At 40.9% G+C, this 20684-nt stretch overlaps 4 protein-coding genes across 5 annotated transcripts; all 4 read right to left on the bottom strand.

Moving 5' to 3' along the window:
• Positions 1–1027: 1027 nt before the first annotated feature.
• LOC117246678 (uncharacterized) lies at positions 1028–5902 on the bottom strand. The gene is made up of 3 exons (XM_033610591.2): positions 5653–5902; positions 5042–5232; positions 1028–4385 (listed from the first exon to the last, which is right to left on the bottom strand). Exons 2-3 carry the CDS (start codon positions 5229–5231, stop codon positions 3442–3444), a joined length of 1134 nt encoding a protein of 377 aa, XP_033466482.2. The 5' UTR covers position 5232; positions 5653–5902; the 3' UTR covers positions 1028–3441.
• A 326-nt stretch (positions 5903–6228) lies between these two features.
• Positions 6229–10287, bottom strand: LOC117247354 (rho-related GTP-binding protein RhoG-like). 2 transcript variants are annotated; one of them, XM_078163710.1, is made up of 3 exons: positions 10238–10287; positions 7960–8074; positions 6229–7856 (listed from the first exon to the last, which is right to left on the bottom strand). In XM_078163710.1, exon 3 carries the CDS (start codon positions 7829–7831, stop codon positions 7259–7261), a length of 573 nt encoding a protein of 190 aa, XP_078019836.1. In that variant the 5' UTR covers positions 7832–7856; positions 7960–8074; positions 10238–10287; the 3' UTR covers positions 6229–7258. The 2 variants fall into 2 exon arrangements, with proteins under 2 accessions (XP_078019836.1, XP_033467761.1); XM_033611870.2 differs by lacking the exon at positions 10238–10287 and having other exon boundaries at positions 7960–8569.
• Positions 10288–11195: 908 nt separating this feature from the next.
• Positions 11196–14378, bottom strand: LOC117246930 (uncharacterized). Its single transcript, XM_033610962.2, has 3 exons — positions 14027–14378; positions 12233–12422; positions 11196–12150 (listed from the first exon to the last, which is right to left on the bottom strand). Exons 2-3 carry the CDS (start codon positions 12420–12422, stop codon positions 11306–11308), a joined length of 1035 nt encoding a protein of 344 aa, XP_033466853.2. The 5' UTR covers positions 14027–14378; the 3' UTR covers positions 11196–11305.
• A 1961-nt stretch (positions 14379–16339) lies between these two features.
• pkmyt1 (protein kinase, membrane associated tyrosine/threonine 1) lies at positions 16340–20683 on the bottom strand. Its single transcript, XM_033612166.2, is given in 9 exon segments — positions 16340–17061; positions 17179–17399; positions 17491–17663; positions 18096–18202; positions 18293–18572; positions 18706–18943; positions 19321–19425; positions 19428–19735; positions 20525–20683. Coding segments are annotated over 9 exon segments (1938 nt in total). The 5' UTR covers positions 20652–20683; the 3' UTR covers positions 16340–16682.
• Position 20684: the final 1 nt, after the last annotated feature.

Below are 20684 nucleotides of genomic sequence, written 5' to 3'. Positions count from 1 at the left end.
TGGTTTGGTTTATTATGCATTACAAATTTGTTTGGAAAATTGCACCAATAAAGTTCAACTAAAGCAAGTCCTGCATCATTTGGTCATTTTTGAACATTTTTGGGGCCCTGTTTAAAAAACTAGTTTTTGTATTTTATCTAAATACCTTTCTAAAAATAAAAGAGATTTTTTTTTGTAATAGTTTAAAGGCTATAGAAAAGTAGGACAATATTAAGCATAAATTATGACATTTAATAACTCTACTAGAGTAAGTGTAAAGTGAATTTCCATAGTACTGGTAGGCCCCTGGCCCCCTGGTCATATGATGAAGCTGCTGTGCGTTCTTTGTTGTGTATACTGTGCTTAATGACACAGTACACACACAACACACAGAGGATGGTGGCATGTAGGTTTTTGCCCCAACAGGTTAACCCGCCATGTACATTTGTGATTGGCTTCAGCTGGTGGGGGGGGGGGGGTAATTATAGTAGAACAACCTATACGTACTCTACTGAATATTATCTCTTATTTATAAAGTGCTTTTCATAGTACTCAGACACTTTGCATTAATTAAAATGATCATGAAATACAGTAGAATACACACAACATCATTCACACATTAAAAGCAGTTTTGAAAAGATGAGTTTTGATGAGTGATTTGAATCAGGAGAGGTCGGTGCAGTCTAGAGCGAGGGGGGCGGGTATGGAGACGGCTCTGTGGCCTGAAATGTAACTTATACAGGGAACTGTGGTTTCATCAGATGCTACCATGTGAACAAGTGTCACAGAAAAATGATGCTGACATGCAGTGTTTGGCTGTGAGTGTGAGTCAGTGGTGTGTGTTGCTTGTTTTGTGAAAATCCCCAACGTCTTGTGTGTTAAGTCAGGTGGGCACTTGATAATTTCTCACACATTCTCACCTTACATAACTTATGACTTGAAAATGACACACATCCACAGGTGGGTTGAGGTGATGTTTGCCTTTATTACTTTTTCAACGAGCCTTTGAGTGATGTTAATGAGTGAGGAACAGACACTCACTGAGCCGTTTGTGGTGGTAATAAATTAATTTATTGTTCTGCTGTACAAACTCTATTTTCCTGGCTTATATCCTAAAAAACTAAATAAAATCTGCAATAAATACATCCAGCATACAGCAAGCTTCAATCAGTCTGGAACATCAGGCAGTTTTCATGACAATCATGCTGTCCAGATATTAAAGACTTTCTATCATTCAGTCTTTACTTATTTAACATGAGAGAACTCACTCTGTACATGACTGAAACAACTTCACACAGGGTTCATACACATTTTACATTCAACTCCAGACTTTTGCAGACTCACATTTCCAGAGTTCTTGGTAGATTTTCAGCCCATGTTTAGCATCTGAGTCCAAATAACCAGATGTTTATTAAAATTAAAAATAAATTAATGGTTTTAAAATCCATCTGTAAACATGTGCATTACCTTCTGACCATGTATGATATTAATGTTGCCCAATAACTGCCAGGAGACTGCAGCTAGTTCATGTAGTGTCTCGTAATGTTTCTGCCCAAAGATGAAGTAAGCGAACCAACGCTGCCTTTACTTGGATTATTTTCTCTTAACATGTTGAATAAATTATATCACTGTTACCCCATAGTTTTAGTCTCTTTCATAAATAAGAATTAAAAAATGAGTTGGAAAAAAATTAAATAATTTAATTTTCACAGCACCTGTGCAGCCTTGGTTATTCACTGTGTCCATGGAAACAACGATGAATGCAACCATGAAGGTTTGGTTTCCTTTGCACAGACAAGACAGTGTTTGCTCATCAGATATCTGCATCACTGCATCACTCACAGATATTAGACAAGCTAAACAGTCAGTTATTTGTGATGCTATGAATATATGCTATTCAAAGATATTGCCACGTTATCTTTCAGGCTAATTTGGTGGCAGATGTCCAGATTTGGTTTAGTTATCAAGCACTTAGACATGGCATACTTGGAGCTTTGCTTTCAATGACATGGAGCCAGCTCTGGCCCATACTCGCTCACACGGTGGCAAATATTTTGGCTGTGCTGGCTGCCTGCTCCAAATACCATGAGAAACACTCTGTTTATAAGTACTATCAATTTATTCTAGAAATTCTTAAGTATATGTTAAAAAACAGAATAAAGGCCAACAGTCTGGAAACACAAATATTTTTCCATTCTCTTTTTTCCCCCCACATACTTATCCAGATATGGAAATTACTGAAATCATATTCCTATATGACACAATGTCACCTTTGAAAGTTTAAACCTGCTCTTTAGACCGAATGCTCAGTGGATATAAATTTGTTATATGCAAAGTAGAGCTGCACCATCATGTTTTGTTTATTGTTTTTTAGCACGTCAGTATCTGAGTTTCCTTTCTACACTGTCTGAAACATTACTGATAATGTTATACATTCTAATAAAATCATTTTGACAGCTGAAGGTGCTTAATAAAATGTGCAACTCCTTAAAGTCCAGCACACCCCTGCGTGATTTGACCTCCACTCTGGTTGAGAAGAATTGCAAAGGTATTTTTTGTCGCACTAAACAGCTAAAATGGATAGACTCAGCCAAAATAATATTTTTTAAAAACCTGTATAAATATACCATGGCTTTGTAGGACCTCTGAAGTATATTTCTTTTCTTTTTTCTTCTTTTTCTCCTAATGTAACAGCTCTATGAGGTAAAATTCCACAACTGACCAAACTGTGTTAGCCAAAAACACTATTTGACAGATATATCATTTTAGATTTTGGATATTGTAATATCATAAGTGTATTTTCCTTACCTGACTGTTACAGCTGTTCTTTTGTTTGTCTTTACCCACTTGCTCATTTCATGCACATTACTGATGATTATCAAAAATCTAACTGTGTGAATATTTTGTGAAAGTTGAGAAATAGTTAACCCTGCAATATAGTCGCAGTTAGTCATAAATATTGTGATATCTGATTTGAGGTTTGCTGAATCAGTGACATCTTTTAAAATACCTCTAAAACCTATCTGTTCAAAAAGCCTTTTCTTAATTTAGCACAGTTTATTTTATAAATGTCTCGTTTGATTATTTTATAGTTTTATCTTGTGTTGTCTTCGATTATTGTGTCCTTTTTTTATATTACTCTAACTGTTTGATTTATCATTATATATACTGATAGTGTGTCTTTACATCCACCTCTTTGGTTGGGTGATAACCTTCTACAGCCCTGTTTCATTGTGATCAGAGGGACAAAAAAAGTAGCATAACTAGCACACAATTGGCTCCATAGCAGAACAGTAAGTAAGTCCTTGTAACAATTCCCAATAAGTTATAAAAGACTAGCCTTAATAAATTCTCAAGCTAATAATTTAGGTGTCTTGCAACTGTTTCTTAAGGGCACAGACCAAACATGATCCTTCACAGATTCTCCACAGCGTCAATGTGCTTTGCAGTCAGTCTTGTACATTAATCATTGTGTTGCTCCCTCCACACCTGCTGTAATTGTAAAATTTCTCCAATGTGAATCTTCTGATGTCTTTTCAGATTCTCCCCCCGACTGAAGCTCTTTCCACACTGGTTGCAGTAGTACGGTTTCTCCCCCGTGTGGACCCTCTTGTGTTTCTTCAGGTCTCCTGCCTGACTAAAACGCCTCCCACACTGTATGCAGCCGTACGGCTTCTCTCCTGTGTGACAACGCTGGTGGATTCTCAAGTTCCCGACCCTGCTGAACGTCTTTCCGCACACGACGCACAAGTGTGAGTCTTCTCTCCTGAAGTGCTCCATCCTGTTTTTTCTCCCATCAAATGCAGCCCTGCTGTTTTTTGTAAAGCCATGCCTCCGAGGGATGGGGTGATTTGAGTGGATGAAGACGCGTCCTTGAGGTTCAGCACTAATATGTGACCTCTGCGTCTCAGCGGTGTTCTGACGAGAAGAGTTGCAGCTTAAATCCACACATCCACTGTATTGTTCTGGAAGAGATGGTGGCTCTGATGTTGTGCAGTCTGCTAGTTCTGACTCTGTTTTGATACCAGCCAGGTTTACCCCAAGTGAGGTGCTGGAGTGAGAGGTGCATGCATTATTGGATGAGACAGCACTGATGTTGCTGTCTGCACTGTGTGATGTGTGGACTGTCACTGCCTCCTCAATAATGTGCGTCACCTCCTTGGGTTGTGCTTTGCACTGTTCTGTTGTTTGTGTTAAGTTGCACTCAACTTGTAATCCAGCATCACTGAAGCTCTCCTGTTGTTTCAATTCCTGCTTCACGTCATGGTCAGGTTTGAGACTGCTTATCGGTGCTTGCTCTGCGAGAGGGAGGTCTGAGTCCTGCCACAAAGCGAGCCCCAGATCCTGCTCTTGAATCTGTGGGTCTTCTTTTTCTTCAGGTAATGGACTGATTGTGGGTGGAGCAGCTGTGAAATCAAGATCAAAAGACAGAGCTGTGAGAATCAAGGTTGCTTTCACACCTAACCTGTTTGACTCTGTAAAAACAAACTCAGGTCTGTTTGCCTGGTTAGTACAGCTCATTTGGGCTGTGGGGAAAGCTGTCAATAAAACCCTTTTGTGTACCAAAAGAAACAAACTCAGACTTGAAAGGTGAAGCTCAGTCTGCTCTTAAGTAGATTCTGGTAGAGCTTGTTTGTGGTGTGGAGGCAAATGAACCAACCACAGCATTTTATGTGAGCAGATATGTTATTGTGGTATCATTTCAAAAGCTACACTTCTTATGAATCCATCCGCTTATCGTGAAATGTGTTCAGATCTGTATACGGCCACATATATAACTTAATTATGGAATTACCGCATACGGTGCTTGTATGCGAGTGCGTAAACTTTGACTAAACAGTCACCAGAAATTGATTTCCTCAAGTGGATGCTGATGATACACTACTCAATAAGGATGACAATTGCCCACACTGTTCGATCAACGAGCTACCTGACAGTCATGTTCTTGAGCTGTCTATCAGTGTGAACAGAACCAGGACCAGAACTAAAATGTGCCCATATATACTCATTTCCCCTTGGTCTGTAACAAATGAGGATCAAGAAGACTATGCTTGTAACCCACCTGTGCTCTCTCTTGTTATCTTGTCCTGTAGCTCCTGCAGCTTCCTCTTCAGACTCTCGTTCTCCCTCTGTGTCCTGGCAGTTTTCTGCTGGTACTCTGACACTGTCTCCTTCACCACCTCCAGAACCTCCTGCACCGCCTCGGTCAGTAGCTTGGCCACACGAGCATTCAAACGTTCAAGTTTAGACATCCTGAAATAAGACGTCACTTCAGGTAAGAGATGACTGTAGACTACCTGTGCTCAACCCTCTGCAAATGGGGCAGTATGTAAACAGTTGCATCATCATGTTTCACACGCACTGCTGTGTGACATCATTGCTGGCTGTTTTGATCATAAACTGGTCACAACCAGTACTGTGGTGTTAAAAAGGAAAATAGACCCAAAATGAAAAAGTAACACAGTTTACAGCTGTTGTTGTTATATTGGTACAGTTATTTCACCAGCTTGTTTGCAATGTAATAAGGTTATGTGTTCAACTAAGCTAAACATTTATAATAGTTCACGGTTTAATTAATATTAATTTCAAATAAACATATTTCAAACACGTGTTTAATAACCACAGTTACGCTAATGTCAGCTCTCTAGCTTAGCATGTTTATAACAGCTGTACCTGGAAAGCTGGAGGTTAAGTCAGCGGCTAACGTTAGCAACATGAGCTAACTCCGTACGTTATCGTTTCTGTTTTTAAACTTCCCGAAAACGTATCTCGTAGTTACTGTGTTAGAAAGCGTTTAGTTAATTTTGAGTCGACTTAGCTGGTAAAAACATTTAAAAGAAAATGGAAACAATATTAAAAGCAGGAATCGTAACGCAACACAACAACTCGTAAGCCCCGGAAGCAGAACATGAATTACATCCGGTGTGAGGTAGTTTTCAAAATAAAAGCTATGGGGCCTTTTCAAAACTAGACCCCACTCATTCACTCAAAATTTTCTGTCCCTCATATGTATTTGTAGCACTTATATTCAAACTGTGTGTGCTGCCATAGGCCTACCTGAATTTTTGTATATTTTTTATCATTAAAAGACAAAAATAACTATAACTACAACTATTTATTGACTTGCACATCACTGTTCTATAGTAATAATTCTTTATACACTTGACATTTAACTTAACCTTGGGCTGAATCAAATTTAAATGTTTATTGTCCTGTGACATACAGCTAATAAAATGATCCAGAGCAAACTGATCAAAACTGGGAGTTCCCACTTTATTACTGCAGCAAAGTAAAAACAACAGAAGAGAACAGCTTTGAGCAAACTAAGATGGCCAGAACATGTTATTTATTTTATTAAATTATACATTTACACATCAGCAAACTAAATATAAAAAATAAATAAATAAAGGAGTCCTAAAACAACAAACATTTAACTATAACATGGTGTGGTCTGATACATTTTTATATCAAGTTGCATCTGTAGCATTCACTTTTAGTCTTTCTACAGCACATACATGATATTCCCATAGACAACCACACAGGACATTAGGAGTGGAATGTTTCGCATGGTCTGTTAATATGGTATATACCAAACTATTAACGTATTGTCTCATAAAGAATAGCTACATTGTGGAACCTTACGTGGAGTATAACCTAAACAAAAGACAAAGATCCCTGTGTGCACAGTTGCACTCAGGAACATTACCATTAGCCTTAGAGACTGGAAGGTTTACACCACCCTAAAGGAGGACAGAATTTGTTTGTTGTGTAATTTAGGTGAAGTTGAGAATGAGATTAACTTCTTGTTTTACAGTCCAGTATATATGTAGACATAAAGAGTGTACTTTTCAGTATCTGTTGATTTCTTTTGGCTGGATGATCATGAAAAAGTTAAGTTCTGTTTCAGACAGGGAACCTTTTCTGTGGCTGAATTTCCTGGGATAGAAGGCAGAGTATTTTGTTTATGGTCTGAGTAGTAAAATAACATGTACATGATTGTTACAGAACGTCATTGTAATGGTGTCATGTGAACCCATGAAGGTCGGGCACATGTAAGTGTGCATGACACAAAAATAAAAACCTTACAGATATCATGTTAATAATACACATATAATATCCTGTCAATAGTCCAGTGCCACAACAATTGTGCAGTGAAAATCTGATGTCATGCCTGCCCCACAAGCACATAAAGCTGCTCAGATATACAGAAACAAACAGATATGCACAGACTACCATGAACTCACATCATCAAAATACAGTATCTATATACAACCTTAGCTTACATGACCACACATGGTTTCTTTTTGGTGACTGAATGATTGAGAACTGCACGCACAGCCTCTTCAAACACCTCATCCAGCCCATCCTGAGTGATTGAAGCACACTCCAGATATTTAACAGCCTTTATTTCTTTTGCCATCGATATTCCCTGCTCCTGAGTGACTGTGGTCTGATCCTGCTCTCTCAGTCTCTCCAAGACCTCCTGATCATCACGTAGATCCTTCTTAGTTCCCACAAGGAGAATCGGCACATCAGGGCAATAGTGTTTAACCTCTGGGAGCCATTTGAGCTTGACCTTCTCATAGGATGTTGGGCTGGAGATGGAGAAGCAGATGATGATGACATTGACCTGAGGGTAGCTGAGGGTGCGTAGATGGTCGTAGTCCTCACTGCCAGCAGTGTGTCCAAGGTTCAGGGTGACAGTCTGGCTGTCTACACTAACCTGAGTGCTGTATGTTTCAAAGAAACATGGTACGTATTCCTTAGGGTAGATCTTGTGGATGTAGGTGTAGACGAGGTAGGTTTTTCCCACCTTACTGTCTCCAACAAGCACACACTTGACACTCTGCATGATGATGTCGTCGCCTCCAGAGACTCTGAAACAAAAAACTTTCACAATCACAAAAGTCTCAGATTGAATGGATTTTTGCATTTCCATTTAACACATCAACATTAGTCCCCATCCCCCAGATACCTTACCTTACTTATCACAGTCTTGACGCAGTGTGTCTGAAGGCATAACAGGAAGTGACATCTGGTGAAGCAGGCAGTCCTTTAAACCCAGCTTCAAGCTCAAACAAGTCACATCTCGGTCCTGAGGGAAAGGGAAGTAGTCACTGGAAATTCTTGAATTGGGAAATACCTTCAAAGTGTTGGGAAAGATGTTTCGTCATCCCCTCTGAAACGTGAGGCAGTGAGGTGCTGCGGTGTTACTCTCCTTATCTGACAAGACTCTGTGCACATAACTGTTCAGATGTGGTGCAGCGATTATCTCAAGTAAATCTCCTGTTTAGTCCTGTTCTTCCTGTTCAGTAGCCATTGTTGCTCTACAATAGCTGTACAGAAGTATGGTGTTGATTTAACTCTCTGCTGACAGTTGTGCCAGCAGAAGTAATGTACAATAACTAAATGCTGAGGAATGGTGGTGACTTCTGCATACCACTGCTGCAATTTTACATCCTCAAATGTCAGTTTAGTCCTGATTTTGCAGTGTAGGAGAGTCATCTGGCTTCTATGGCAACCAGTTGATATCAAGCTGAAGAGGGATTTGACATCTTGTAATGTTTCCACTTTGTCCAAGATGGACCTGGATATTAGGTAGGGCCTTGTAAAATAATGAGAGACCGATGATTTATGCACTCTTCATGCTGATATATGGATTCTGTAAAGGCAGGAATTTACTATTAAAGGTCCAGTGTTTAGGATTTAGAAGCATCTACCTCATTACCTTAGAATGAGCTGTTTATATCTACATACAGAGCAGGTATTCTTCCATGGAGTCCGACATGTTGTTTCTACAATGGCTCAGAATGGACAAATAACACTTGTGCTGTGTCTCAAATCACATACTTCCATTAGTGCACTTCTATGTAGTATACTATGTGCACTATGTACTCATTGACATAGAATTGCGCGAGATTTTGACAGGGTAGTGTTGTCTCAAATCAAACATGCAATTACCGTAAATGATGACCGCAGCTGTTAGCTAGTTAGCAAACTAGCATTAGCATTTGCGTTATTGTTACTGATGCTACGTAGGAGCGGAAGGTAAGATGGCGACCATTGAGTGTGAGAAGTGTCCATAGTTCCACACTCAACTTCTTGACCGTTTTGAGTGCACCATCCGGATACTCATCATGCACTGCATTTTTCCATACTTCTCAGTGTGAACGCACTTATGCACTCAAAATGTTAAGTGTAAGTACAGAAGTACGCAATTTGAGACACAGCACTGCTCTAGATAGGGCTGTTCGCGTTTTCTTGTCAGCCACTGTAGTTCCCCTACACACTTTAAACATGGAAGAAGTTTCAGTTCTGCAACCTCACCGTTAGATGCCACTAAATCCTGCACACTGGACCAGACTGCATTTCATTTCATCACTGATAACTAGTTAGTCCTGAGACAGATTGACTTTCGAAGCTCTGACACAAGCTGGAGAAGATTCTCAGTCATCCAGGTCATGGTAATCCTAACTCCTATATCGTGGGCAACTGGACCGGAGATGTTTCACCTCTCATCCAAGAGGCTTCTTCAGTTCTAATGGACTGATGCAGAGTCACAGGCTTTGAACTCTGTGTGGTTGTGAACTATTGCAGAGTCATTGAGTTCACACGTGAGTCGTTGTCCCACCTGGCCATCATGTGTATCATTAGGGTTAGATAGGTCCAGGTGTGAATGGGTGTTTAATAATCTGGGAAAGGATCTCAAGACTGCATTGTATCCGGGTCATAAGTGGTGACATAGGCCATCTATTTACCTTTTTAAGGAGGCTGAAGAGTTTCGATGTAAACAGGACTATCATTAAATTGTTCTATTCTGCTATTACTGAGTCCATTCTTTCTTTTAACATCGTCTCTCGGTTTGGTAATCTGAGTTGTAAAAAGTGGTCAAGTTGTGTTGTAAGATCACTGGTGTTACTTTTAAAATACCAACAGCATCTGTATGAAGAGAGGGTCACCTCTAAAGCTCGGTCTATTGTCTCAGACTCTCAACATCCCCTCCATGTTGAGTTTCAGATGCTTTCATCAGGGCAGAGGTTTTCTCTCCCTAAATGTCGCACTAAGCATTTCAGATCATCCTTCGTCCTGTCTGCTATCACTTATCTTAATCAGCAGTGACCACTAATGTCCATGATTTACCCCTGACAGTGTGTGAGACTGGATTCTGTGTGTTATGTATTGTACTGTCAGTTGCTGTACTCATGACTACTGTCTGTATCTCAAATTGCCCCTCAGGGACGTTTAAGTTTTACCTTACCTGACCTCCTCTGTTTTACGATGGTTGTTCCGGTTTGACGTAGATGGTTCCTTTCAAACCATCTGCCTTCTCTGGCCAAGATGCGTGCGTTGCTGTCCTTTAAAGAGTGTCCCTTCTCCTTTAGATGTAAATGGACAGCTGAGTCTTGACCTGAGGAGCTGTGACTGCAAGGAGAGCCAGCTCCTCAATGCTCAATGCTTTTTGATTGTGTAGGATCATTGTAAAGAAACCTTGATGGCAATACAGAACATTTTACCATAAAGAAATACCAAATATATTTGTTTGATTTGTATGGAGGTCCATATAAGAACCTCAGTGTAACAAGTAACACATGAAACAAATCTCTAAACATCTGACAAACAATACGACAGGAACTTAGGGGATTATTAGATTGTGCTCGATTTGATTTTTATTTGGAGTTTTGAAAGTACAATCACAGGAGTATCATGACATAAAAGACCCCAGAGGACAGCACTTTAAAGCATTAAAGAAAACACTTATTTCCAAAGTGGTCCTCGGTCCTCAGGTTGATACTTGAAGGTTGATATGTGCTCTACAGTAAGCTTTCTGCTCTGCTAAAAGAAGGCACAATTACTTTTACATGTCACTTAAAGGGACAGTTCACCCAAAAATCAAAAACACATATATTTCCTCTTACCTGTAGTGATATCTATCCCTCTAGAGTGTTTTGGTGTGTGTTGCAGAGTGTTGGAGATATCGGCTGTAGAGACGTCTGCCTTCTCTCCAATATAATGGAACTAGATGGCACTCAGCTTGTGGTGCTTACGGTGGCAAAAAATACATGTTAAAAACTCAACAGCACTGTCTCTTTAACGAAATTTAACCTGAAAAACTGTATTTTTGATGTCAGGATGAAGCTACATAATCTTCTAAACAGGACTGCGATACGCTCAGCTGACAAAAATGCTTATAGAAGATAGCTTGACATCAAACATTGAGAATCCAGCACCTTTTATTATTCTTATATTGGCTTACAAACAGGCAGCCTTCTCACCATCCATCCTTAGATATCACTAACATGATATGTTAAGAGGAAGTCTGGAAGCCTCACAGATGAGTCTGCTGGTGCTTCTTCATGTTACTCGAGTGACTAAAACTTTTGCCGCAGTGACTGCAGCCAAACGGCTTCTCTCCCGTGTGGTAGCGCAGATGCACAGTGAGGTAGCCCGACTGACTGAACCGCTTCCCGCACACCGAGCAGCAGTAGGGCTTCTCCCCCGTGTGCACCCTGCTGTGCTTCTTGTAGTCGCCCGCGTGCCTGAAGGTGCGGCCGCAGGACGAGCAGCAGTAGTGTTTTCTGACATTTCTCTGGAACGCTCTCGGGCCTTTTGTGCTTGTTTGGGTGACTTGCTGTTTTTCTACTCCAGCATAGTTTGCATTGTTGTATCTGTGGGAAAGTGGCTCGTCTATGCCGTTTTGCTGCAGACTGAAGATGACCCCGGGCTCACCGTAGAGTCCTGAACTGGCTTGAGGAGGTTGTAGTCTGTGTGAGGATGTAGCGCTTGAGCTAATATCACCACAAAAATAATTTGTGTTGTGCATGGCATCTGCATCTGACGCAGGCTCTACTTTCATTTGCCGATTGTTTTCAGAGAGTGTAACCACATGGTTTGAAACTGACAGTCTGTTATCTGTCTCTGTTTTAGGAGCTCTTGGAGTGTTCAAGTCATCGCCACCTAAATGTGGTCGTGGTGTAGCTCTAGGGGAGAGACATGGGGTGCCCAATGATGTGACGGATGCCTCACAGTCAAGGTCTTCAAATGGATACGAGGGACAGATCACTGCGATGTCCTTGTCAGGCCTTGAGACGAGTTCAGCATCCTCTTCCAGCTCTTCTTTCTGTTTCTGCCCCATCAGGTGCAGCTCAGCAGGGGAAATCTGTGGCACCACTCCTGCACATGGTGATAAAGCACAAATGCAATCAATATTTTTATCAAACAGATCCAGCCGTTCTGAACACAAGTATCGACTCACCATTGCTCTCCAGTTTTAACTTGTCCTGGAGTTCCTGCAGCCTCCTCTTCAGACTCTGGTTCTCTCTCTGTGTCCTGGCTGTTCTCTCCTGGTACTCTGAGACAGTCTCTTTCACCACCTCCAGGACCTCCTGCACCACTTTGGACAGCAGCTTCTCCACTCGGGCATTCAGGCGCTCAATTTTGGACATCTTTATGATTGAAGATAAAAGCAGGATATACAGTTAGTCTCTGATTCTCTCACTGTGATACTGGGCTGTTGTGATTATTCTCTGAACCTTCGCCCTGCATTACAGCAGGCTCTCCCCTCCTTGCTTTACAAAATGGCTGAATGACATGGTTTCTTGTCCACATCTTGAAGAAATTCGGTACACTCTGTCGAACTCCCTCATCAAGTTTTCTAAAATCTGGGGACCTTGTATTGAACACATCAAAATGATGAGGAGTCAAGCTGACTGACCACATTGGACTACTTCCTTGTGTTGGACCATACACAGGACACTGTCTCTGTTGGACCTCTCCTAACCACTCATGGTCTTTACCCTGTGGACGTCATCTCTCTGCCTCAGCCTTCCTGGAGACACAGTACGAACTGGCGTATAATTGTACTGTTTTTCCTCTAGCTGGCAATGTGCTGTCATTTATTTTATAACTTCTTATCATTATTATTAATATTACCACTATTTTCATTATTATTTATTTATTTTTTAATGTTTTTGTTGTCCTATATTTCTTATGTCTGGGTTTGAGTATTGTTAAAGTGTTAAAAACTCATTAAATTAAACAAAAAAGAAGAAGAAGAAATTAAAAAAGCAGAATATGAGTTGATCAGTGTGTGTACTTCATAGATCTTTACAGGAACAACATGCTTTCTAGGGCTGAGAATTGGCAAGTATTTTGCAATATGATACCTCATAATAAAGGGGTTACGATTCAATATATTGTTGTGATTTTAAATCTAATTTTAGGAAAGCTTACGACATAAAGTACACTCCACCATATGTATAGAAAGGTTATTTAAAGTTTACTTTTTTTATACCGAGAGACCAGTGGGGTCTGTATTTGTTTTTATCACTGTAATATCTCACATCATGTAACTATTTTTGTGCCATCTGAGGAATTAACATTTTCCTGCATCAGTAAATAAAATAAAATAAAACAAAAGTACGTGCAGGATTATTTAGGTTGTTAAAGTAAGAAATTAAAAATTATGTTAACAATTAAAAATCAACACAGTGTTGAGGAACTGATACAGTAACACAAAATGTAATATCGGTTAAATTTAACTTTTTTAAGACCCGTTCAAGACACATTTTAAACCTATTTTAGGACAGATTTTTGGACAAATCCTGTTTTACTTACTTAAGCAATACAGGTATGTATATGGTCTCATGCAGAGGTCAGTGTTATGTAATAATATGATTATTAGTGAGTTGAGTCAATCTACATTTTGCCAACAAGTACAAGTATGAAGTAAAATGACAGTATTATAGTTTTTTATTTGTAACATTACAAATGTGGACTTTCACACAGAAAGGCTTCACTCATTTTCACAAAAACTGTTTTTTTTTAAAAAAAAAAAAAGATAAATTAAATAAGATAAAGTGTTTGTAGTAAGTTCTTTTAAGTTATCACATCATCATTTATTATAGCCTAAAGACACCACTGCAACATAAACATATACTATTACCACAATGGCATATGAGAATAAAACATATCTAGATATTAAACAGGCTGAAACAAACACGCTCTTTAGTATTATAATCATTCTGTTACCTAAAGAAAGGCAGCATACCTTGAACCTAATTCAAGCCCGTTTAATGTCGCAGTCTGTGGTGACTCCCAGTTTGTCCAGCAGTGATCCAGAGGAACACGCTCATTGTTTACAACCCTCACACTGAAGCAGATATCCGCAGTTAGGCTGCACGAGCCTGTCTCAGCACCTGGAGGACCGGAAGTCCATTTAGCATCACAGGTAAGGCTTTTTAAGAGGAGAAACGGAGTCGAAAAATGGTTTGGAGAATAAATATTGCGACAGTTGATGGTATCGTGTGCACAAAATATAGCCACCAACCACATTATCCCCTTCATGGGTTTTTAAAGCGGCTGGAAACCAGCGTGATGTGCGCTGCTGCCACCTGCTGGTGAGTATGAGAACAGCATTAAGACATGCTGAGTACATCTACATTCATTCACTGCTGATCTGAGGATATACAGCTCTCTCACAGTAGAGGTTCCCCATCTTCTCTCAGCCAAGGGCTCCCTCATGGATGACCCTTGAAAATAATAATAATAATAATAATAATAATAATAATAATGATAATAGAAATCCCTTAGAGTAGGAAAATTAAATAATAGAGGGTAATTAGACTATTTTTTACACTTATACAGTGGTGGAAACCCTTAAAATTTTACACAATCTCAAATATTATCATGAAATATTTGTGGAAAAATCTTTTTTGTGTTTCAAAAGGTGTGGCTGCATTAGACAGATACAAACAAATACAAATTATATTTTTTTGTTTATTGTTTACAAGAAAAACTAACAAAACTAAATTCTTGACAATTTCAATATGTCAGTTCTCAACATTGTCGGTATCAAAGTCAACAAATAACAGAGAATGTGTTCAAAACTGAACAAAAAATAAATAAACCATCACATCATCAAATTAATATTTAGTAGTCCTGCCATTGGCACGTAGTAGAGCTCTAATCCTGGCTGGCATGTTCCCCACGAGCCTTTCACACTGTTGAGGGGTAATCTTGTCCCATTCTTCTTGAATTACTGCTTTGAATTCTTCTAAATTCTTTGGTTTATGCTTTGAAACAGACCTTTTGATAATCCACCACAGATTTTCAATGGGGCTCATGTCCGGGGATTGAGCTGGCCACTCTAAGACCTGGATACTGTGCTCCTGCAGCCAAGTTCTACTGGCCTTGGATGTGTGGCAAGGGGCATTATCTTGTTGAAACATCCAGTTTTTACCTCGATGGAACAGTGCACGCGCAGAAGGGAGCATGTGGGTTTCGAGAATGGTACAATACTTGGTAGAGTTCAATGTGCCATCACAGACAGTGAGATGACCAACACCAGCAGCACTCATGCGTCCCCAAACCATGATACTGCCTCCACCATGCTTGACAGTAGGTACTGTACATGCTGGAGATAATGCTTCGCCTGGCCTTCTGCGTACCCTCACATTAGTAGGAGGAAGATAAAGCTGGAAACTGGACTCATCTGACCACAAAATCTTCTTCCACTTCCTGGCTGTCCAGTTCTTGTGTGCCTGGGCCCAACGACGCCGGGCTAACCTCTGTCTCTCATTGATCAGGGGCTTCTTGATAGCCTTGTAGGACCTTAAGCCATGATCTAAAAGTCGGCCACGTACAGTGCGGGTGGAACACTGGACACCAGTTTGGTTTGACCACTGCTGCTGAAGCTCCTGTGATGTCATTCGGCGGTTTTGCCTGCACATGCAGATCAGGATGCAGTCATTTCTTGCTGAAGAAACCCTTGTATGCCCAGATCTTGGTTTGTCTTCCAAGCTGTTGGTTCGTCTGTATTTCTGCAGAGTGTATCCAACTGCTGAAGGACTGCATCTGCACTTCCTGGCTATCTAGCGGCAGCTGTACCCTTCCTGGCTGAGAATCTTTATCTTCAGGCGTGTTTCCTGCGTTAGGTTCCTTGTTTTAGCCATTTTTGTGTCTGAAGAACTTTCAAATGTGCTGGCTTTATGTAGACATGAAGCTTGGCAACAAAAATTGTGTCTTTTAATAAAAAGAACGACCTTCATCACTGGTACCAAAATGACCCAGTACTCAAAATTTCTTATGTATTTTTATGGAACCAATCAATTTTAAGTTTTTAATGGCTTTTTTAGGATTTATTTAGTATTTTGGCTGTGACTGTACTAAAAGAAATTGCACTTGAAGACCTAAGAGTGATTCTTAATGCAATATTTCACAAATGCATGGGGTGTCCGAAAACTTTTTTCCACCACTGTATAGTCTTAGTAATGTAAAAGAACTCAAGAGAAATGTATTATAAAAGGTAACTTACACCACTCACATTTCTTTGGTAACATACTAAAAACATGACAAGTTCAAATTCAGTTTCCCTTTGTTTTATTTTCTGCTGTAACTCATGAAGTACACAGCTCAGTGTTCACCATGTTAATGATAACTTATTTAACAATACATCATGACTTGTCATTTCAGCAACAGATTGCATTTACACAAACATAAAAAGTGCTTTAAAGAGTTCATATTCAAACCTTTTCCCCTAAATATGTTCTTTTCAGATACATGTTAAAAGAAGCTGCGTAGGACTGTTACAAAATGGCAGAAACACTTAATACAAACTGAATACATTCATGCACGAGTCCCTCTTTACCCGACATGTTAAAGTGAAAACACCTTTATCCCCTGAATGTAAACTGGCAGCTTTGTACTCATGGCTCTGCCTCTACAGTTGTGTCCTCAAACAGATGGAGCAGGTTCTTTGGTTCAAAGTTGGGTCGCGGTAGTGCCTCCTCCGTTCGGACCCAGCTGCGACCGCGTCGCTGTGAGGACTTGGTGGATGAACACTGTCGGCTCTGCATGGAATTTTCATTCTTGCAATCTACATAAAGCTCTGCGTGTATGGGGCTCGCACTGGGCGTGAGTGTGTGGCAGGAACCATTTGAGTGGATGCTGGAGGGGGTGTGTGCTAAGGAGGACCACTCATCCAGGCGTGAGTGAGTGGGTGTGTGGGCAGGGCTGTGATGGTTGTGTCTCGGTGAAACTGGGAGAGGAGTGGATGTGCTTCCCACAGACAGTCTGGATTTGACCCTGTTGAGTGAGGTAACGTCAAAAATGAGCAGGTAATGTGACAGGTAACGTTAACGGAAATGTGTGCATTTCGAAGACGTGACAAAAAAAGTAATGATTTAGTTAATGGTTCTCTACCTGTGTGAGAAGGTGGGGGAAAGCTCCGGGTCTCTGGGATCCAACAGGAACACTGCATCATCCTCTGGGCTCCCTGAGTCAGCGTGCATGGCACTGAGAGGCAGAGTTAAATCCTTGTCCCAGCTTCCTTTAGGAGGAGTGCAGGGCACCGGCTTCGTCCAGTGGGAAAGAAAGGGCAAGTGAAGGGAGGACACGAGTCTACACCCGAGGCACAACAACGACTGAGAAAAAGAGCAGAAAAATATTGTTCAAGGTTGATAAAAAGTTAAAAAGCAAACTCCAAATTGTTACAGGGTTTATATGACAAGTTACCTGGCAGAGGGAGACCAGTGTCAACACGGTCTCGGCCACCATTAGATAGATGCGCCTCTTCCACCTGTGCTTCCTAACAGAGGGGAGAGACAGAAGCTCAGAGACTGTCGGCCTGTCAGATGGTTCTGGGGCCAGCATCATGCGCAGGACCGTCTGAAGCTCAGTTGACAGGACTGCAAATACACATGGAAAGAGTGAAAACATAAGTCATGTGAATAAAAATTACAGGACAATAGATGTGGTGCAAGAATGAGTCCCAAAACCTGAAAATAAGTTTAATACTTCTTGTTTTAACGTCAAAGGTTTTAGTTGAATAGCTTTTTGGTTAGATGCCCAAAATAAGGTCTGCAGCTAACACAAGCTTACAACATAAACTACATCAGTGTTGACTTGTCAAGATGATCTTGTTGATCAAAATGTGTAAGTTCCATATATTCTTGTTTGCCGCAGATCTTATTTCCTGCTATAATTCAAAATCCAATAGATAATCCCACTGGCTTTTTGTCGAGGGAACCAGGAAGATGCTAACTTCAGTGACAGCCTACTGAAACACGTCATCCTTGGAGTACTCTAAATACAAAGGTTTAAACTAAAGTCAATCTTACCACTGGTAAACTCTGAGGGGAGGCAGCCTTGTCTGAGCTGCTGCCAGCACTGCCCACCATTCGGAATCTCCATGTTACAGGCAAGCTCCAGAATAGAAACACCCAAACTGTATGAAAAAGGACGCAACAATATTTAAACACTAAATCAGATCAATATTTTCCAATATCATTTAATTTTTCATGTATGGTATTCATACCTGAAAACGTCTGCAGCAGGTCCATACTCCCCACGGAGCAGCTCAGGCGCCATGTATCTGGGATCCCCCTCCTGGACGTCATCTTTTACTTTGCCCTCTACAGATGCTGTGTTCTTCTGTTTGAGCTCAAACAGCAGCCCGAAGTCCGCCAGCTTGAGACGGCCAGAGTCAGTAATAAGGACATTTGCCGGCTTGAGGTCCAGATGCACAAAACCATGAGAGTGCAAGTGATGCAGCGCTGAGAGGAGGTCGCACAGGTAGGCCCACGCTGAAGCCTCATCTGGATTAAAATGTTGCAAATGAGTCAGTATGTCAGAGGAATTTCTCAAGCAAGAAACACATGTATTATATGGAGCAAAATATCATAGCTGATTAAACATCTGAACAGATTTTATAGTCTCTTTCGGACAAACCTGGCCCAGGTGGCTGATTCTCAGCGTGGAGCAGCAAGCTGGTGCTACACAGCTCCGTCTGGATGTACAGTCGGCCACACTCCTCCCAGGCTGCCACAAAATTCAGAATGTGAGGGTGAGGACAGAGGCGCTCGTGGTTCCTGGCTTCCCTCACGCTACGGTTCCTGTCACTGTTGCCCCTGAAGCGGTGAGCGGAGCGCTTAACTGCATACTGGCAGCGGTCCACTTTGCTTTGCACCTAGAAAAATACAGAAAATGCTGAAGCCTTAACTTCTATTCGGGGAACTCCAAATGATAATCTTAGTGGGAAAGTTAGGCTTACAGAGAAATCTAAATTTGTATTGTGAGCTTCCCCATTACAAAACCACAGCATAGATGTTCAAACAGCCAAGATTTTATGTCAATACTGTTACTGACCCCCACTGTGGAGGCATGCAAGAAATAAAAGTATTCTCCACAAATTCAACATAACAAGACGTAATAGGTGTACAAATGGTTATGAAGGGACGGAAGTATTCCTTTAAAATGCAGCATTTACAAAATTCTTAACGTAAATAAACATTGAGTATATATATTATTTGCTTTTATACAGATGCACATTTTTGTCTTGCTTACCTTGTAGACCTCCCCAAAGGATCCTCTGCCCAGCAGTCCCAAATTAGTGAAGCACTGACTGAAGTAGGACTGCTGTTTGCTGGGATTGTACACAGAATCCGGGGGGGAGACTTGCTAAGGGAATGTGACAGGGGTGTCCAGGGGGATGGATGCTGGGGGAACATCCGACTGAGAGGGGGACATCCTTTGGATGGTGGCAGCGGGGGCAGAGAATGTGACAGCAGGGCAGGGGAGGAGTAGGATGAGTCGGACGTAGAGGATGTGGAGAAAGGGAGACGGCGCTTTTTGAGGGAGAAGGATTGCTCTGCATGGGCAAAGTGGGTTGGAATAGGGAGAGGCACCCTGGACACTGTGGTTTCAACTGCCACTGACATTGTGTCGGGACGTTTCAGCTCTTTTCTTTGAAGATGGTGAGCTGCAACATTCAGAAGAAAACTTTTACAAACTATTCATTCTTTCATTTTTTGCACTGCTCATGCACATTTAATGTCCTTTTTTCTACTGATCTAAAATGATGGAGAAGTGATGAGTCATACTCATTATTTAAATGTTTCCATTTAATTTGAACCCTGACACATGTGCAATAAAATTCGATATGCCATTACAGAATAAAATCTGTCCAGACACTAAAAATATTTGTTTCTACTATAAGTAAAATGAACCAAAACTTGGTGGAGGCTGTTTTTATCTGTCACACTCATTAGGCTTTACATCTTGACCATCCTGCTTGACAGGTCAGTTATCTTCAGTATCATTATCAGTCCTACTGATCCTTTGATGGTCAGCTTACTTGCAGAACAGGGTCTTCCTGGTCAGTAGATAGTTAACGTTATTAGCATTGAGAGGTAACGTTGGAACAGACCTGCTAAATGTGACGTGGCTCGGTTAACCGAGAAAACACTCCAAGTTCTATAACGTCAGCCTTCAAATGTTTATTTAGCGCAGTTAATTTGCTAACTTGGCTATGGCTAACGTTAGCATCACTCATTATTTGCTGTCATTGACACATGTCACCTCCACAAAACAACTTTTAGCTAGCTAACGTTAACATTACCTAAGGGCGGACCCAGTCAACAACATAACAACAGAACCTAGCACGCTAACTTAGCTAACTTACTGTCAAATAATGTACAGTAACAGTAACAATTCAGCGTTAGGTAACGTTAAAATCTGATTACGTATTGTTATAATTAATAACACAGACCATAATCCAGGTTTAACGACGGTCTGGCTTCATAACAGCTGGGCTCAGGTGCTGTCTGTATCCAAACCAAACTGCGCCGTACACACTTCAAGCATGAAAGCACCTCGCGCCAAATTCTGAAAACCATACGCAGAGCTGCGTACCTGCCTTACGTGAATAC

This window comes from Epinephelus lanceolatus, chromosome 21, assembly GCF_041903045.1.
Source record: "Epinephelus lanceolatus isolate andai-2023 chromosome 21, ASM4190304v1, whole genome shotgun sequence".
Lineage (NCBI taxonomy): Eukaryota > Metazoa > Chordata > Actinopteri > Perciformes > Serranidae > Epinephelus > Epinephelus lanceolatus.
This window is presented reverse-complemented; position numbering and strand designations above follow the sequence as displayed.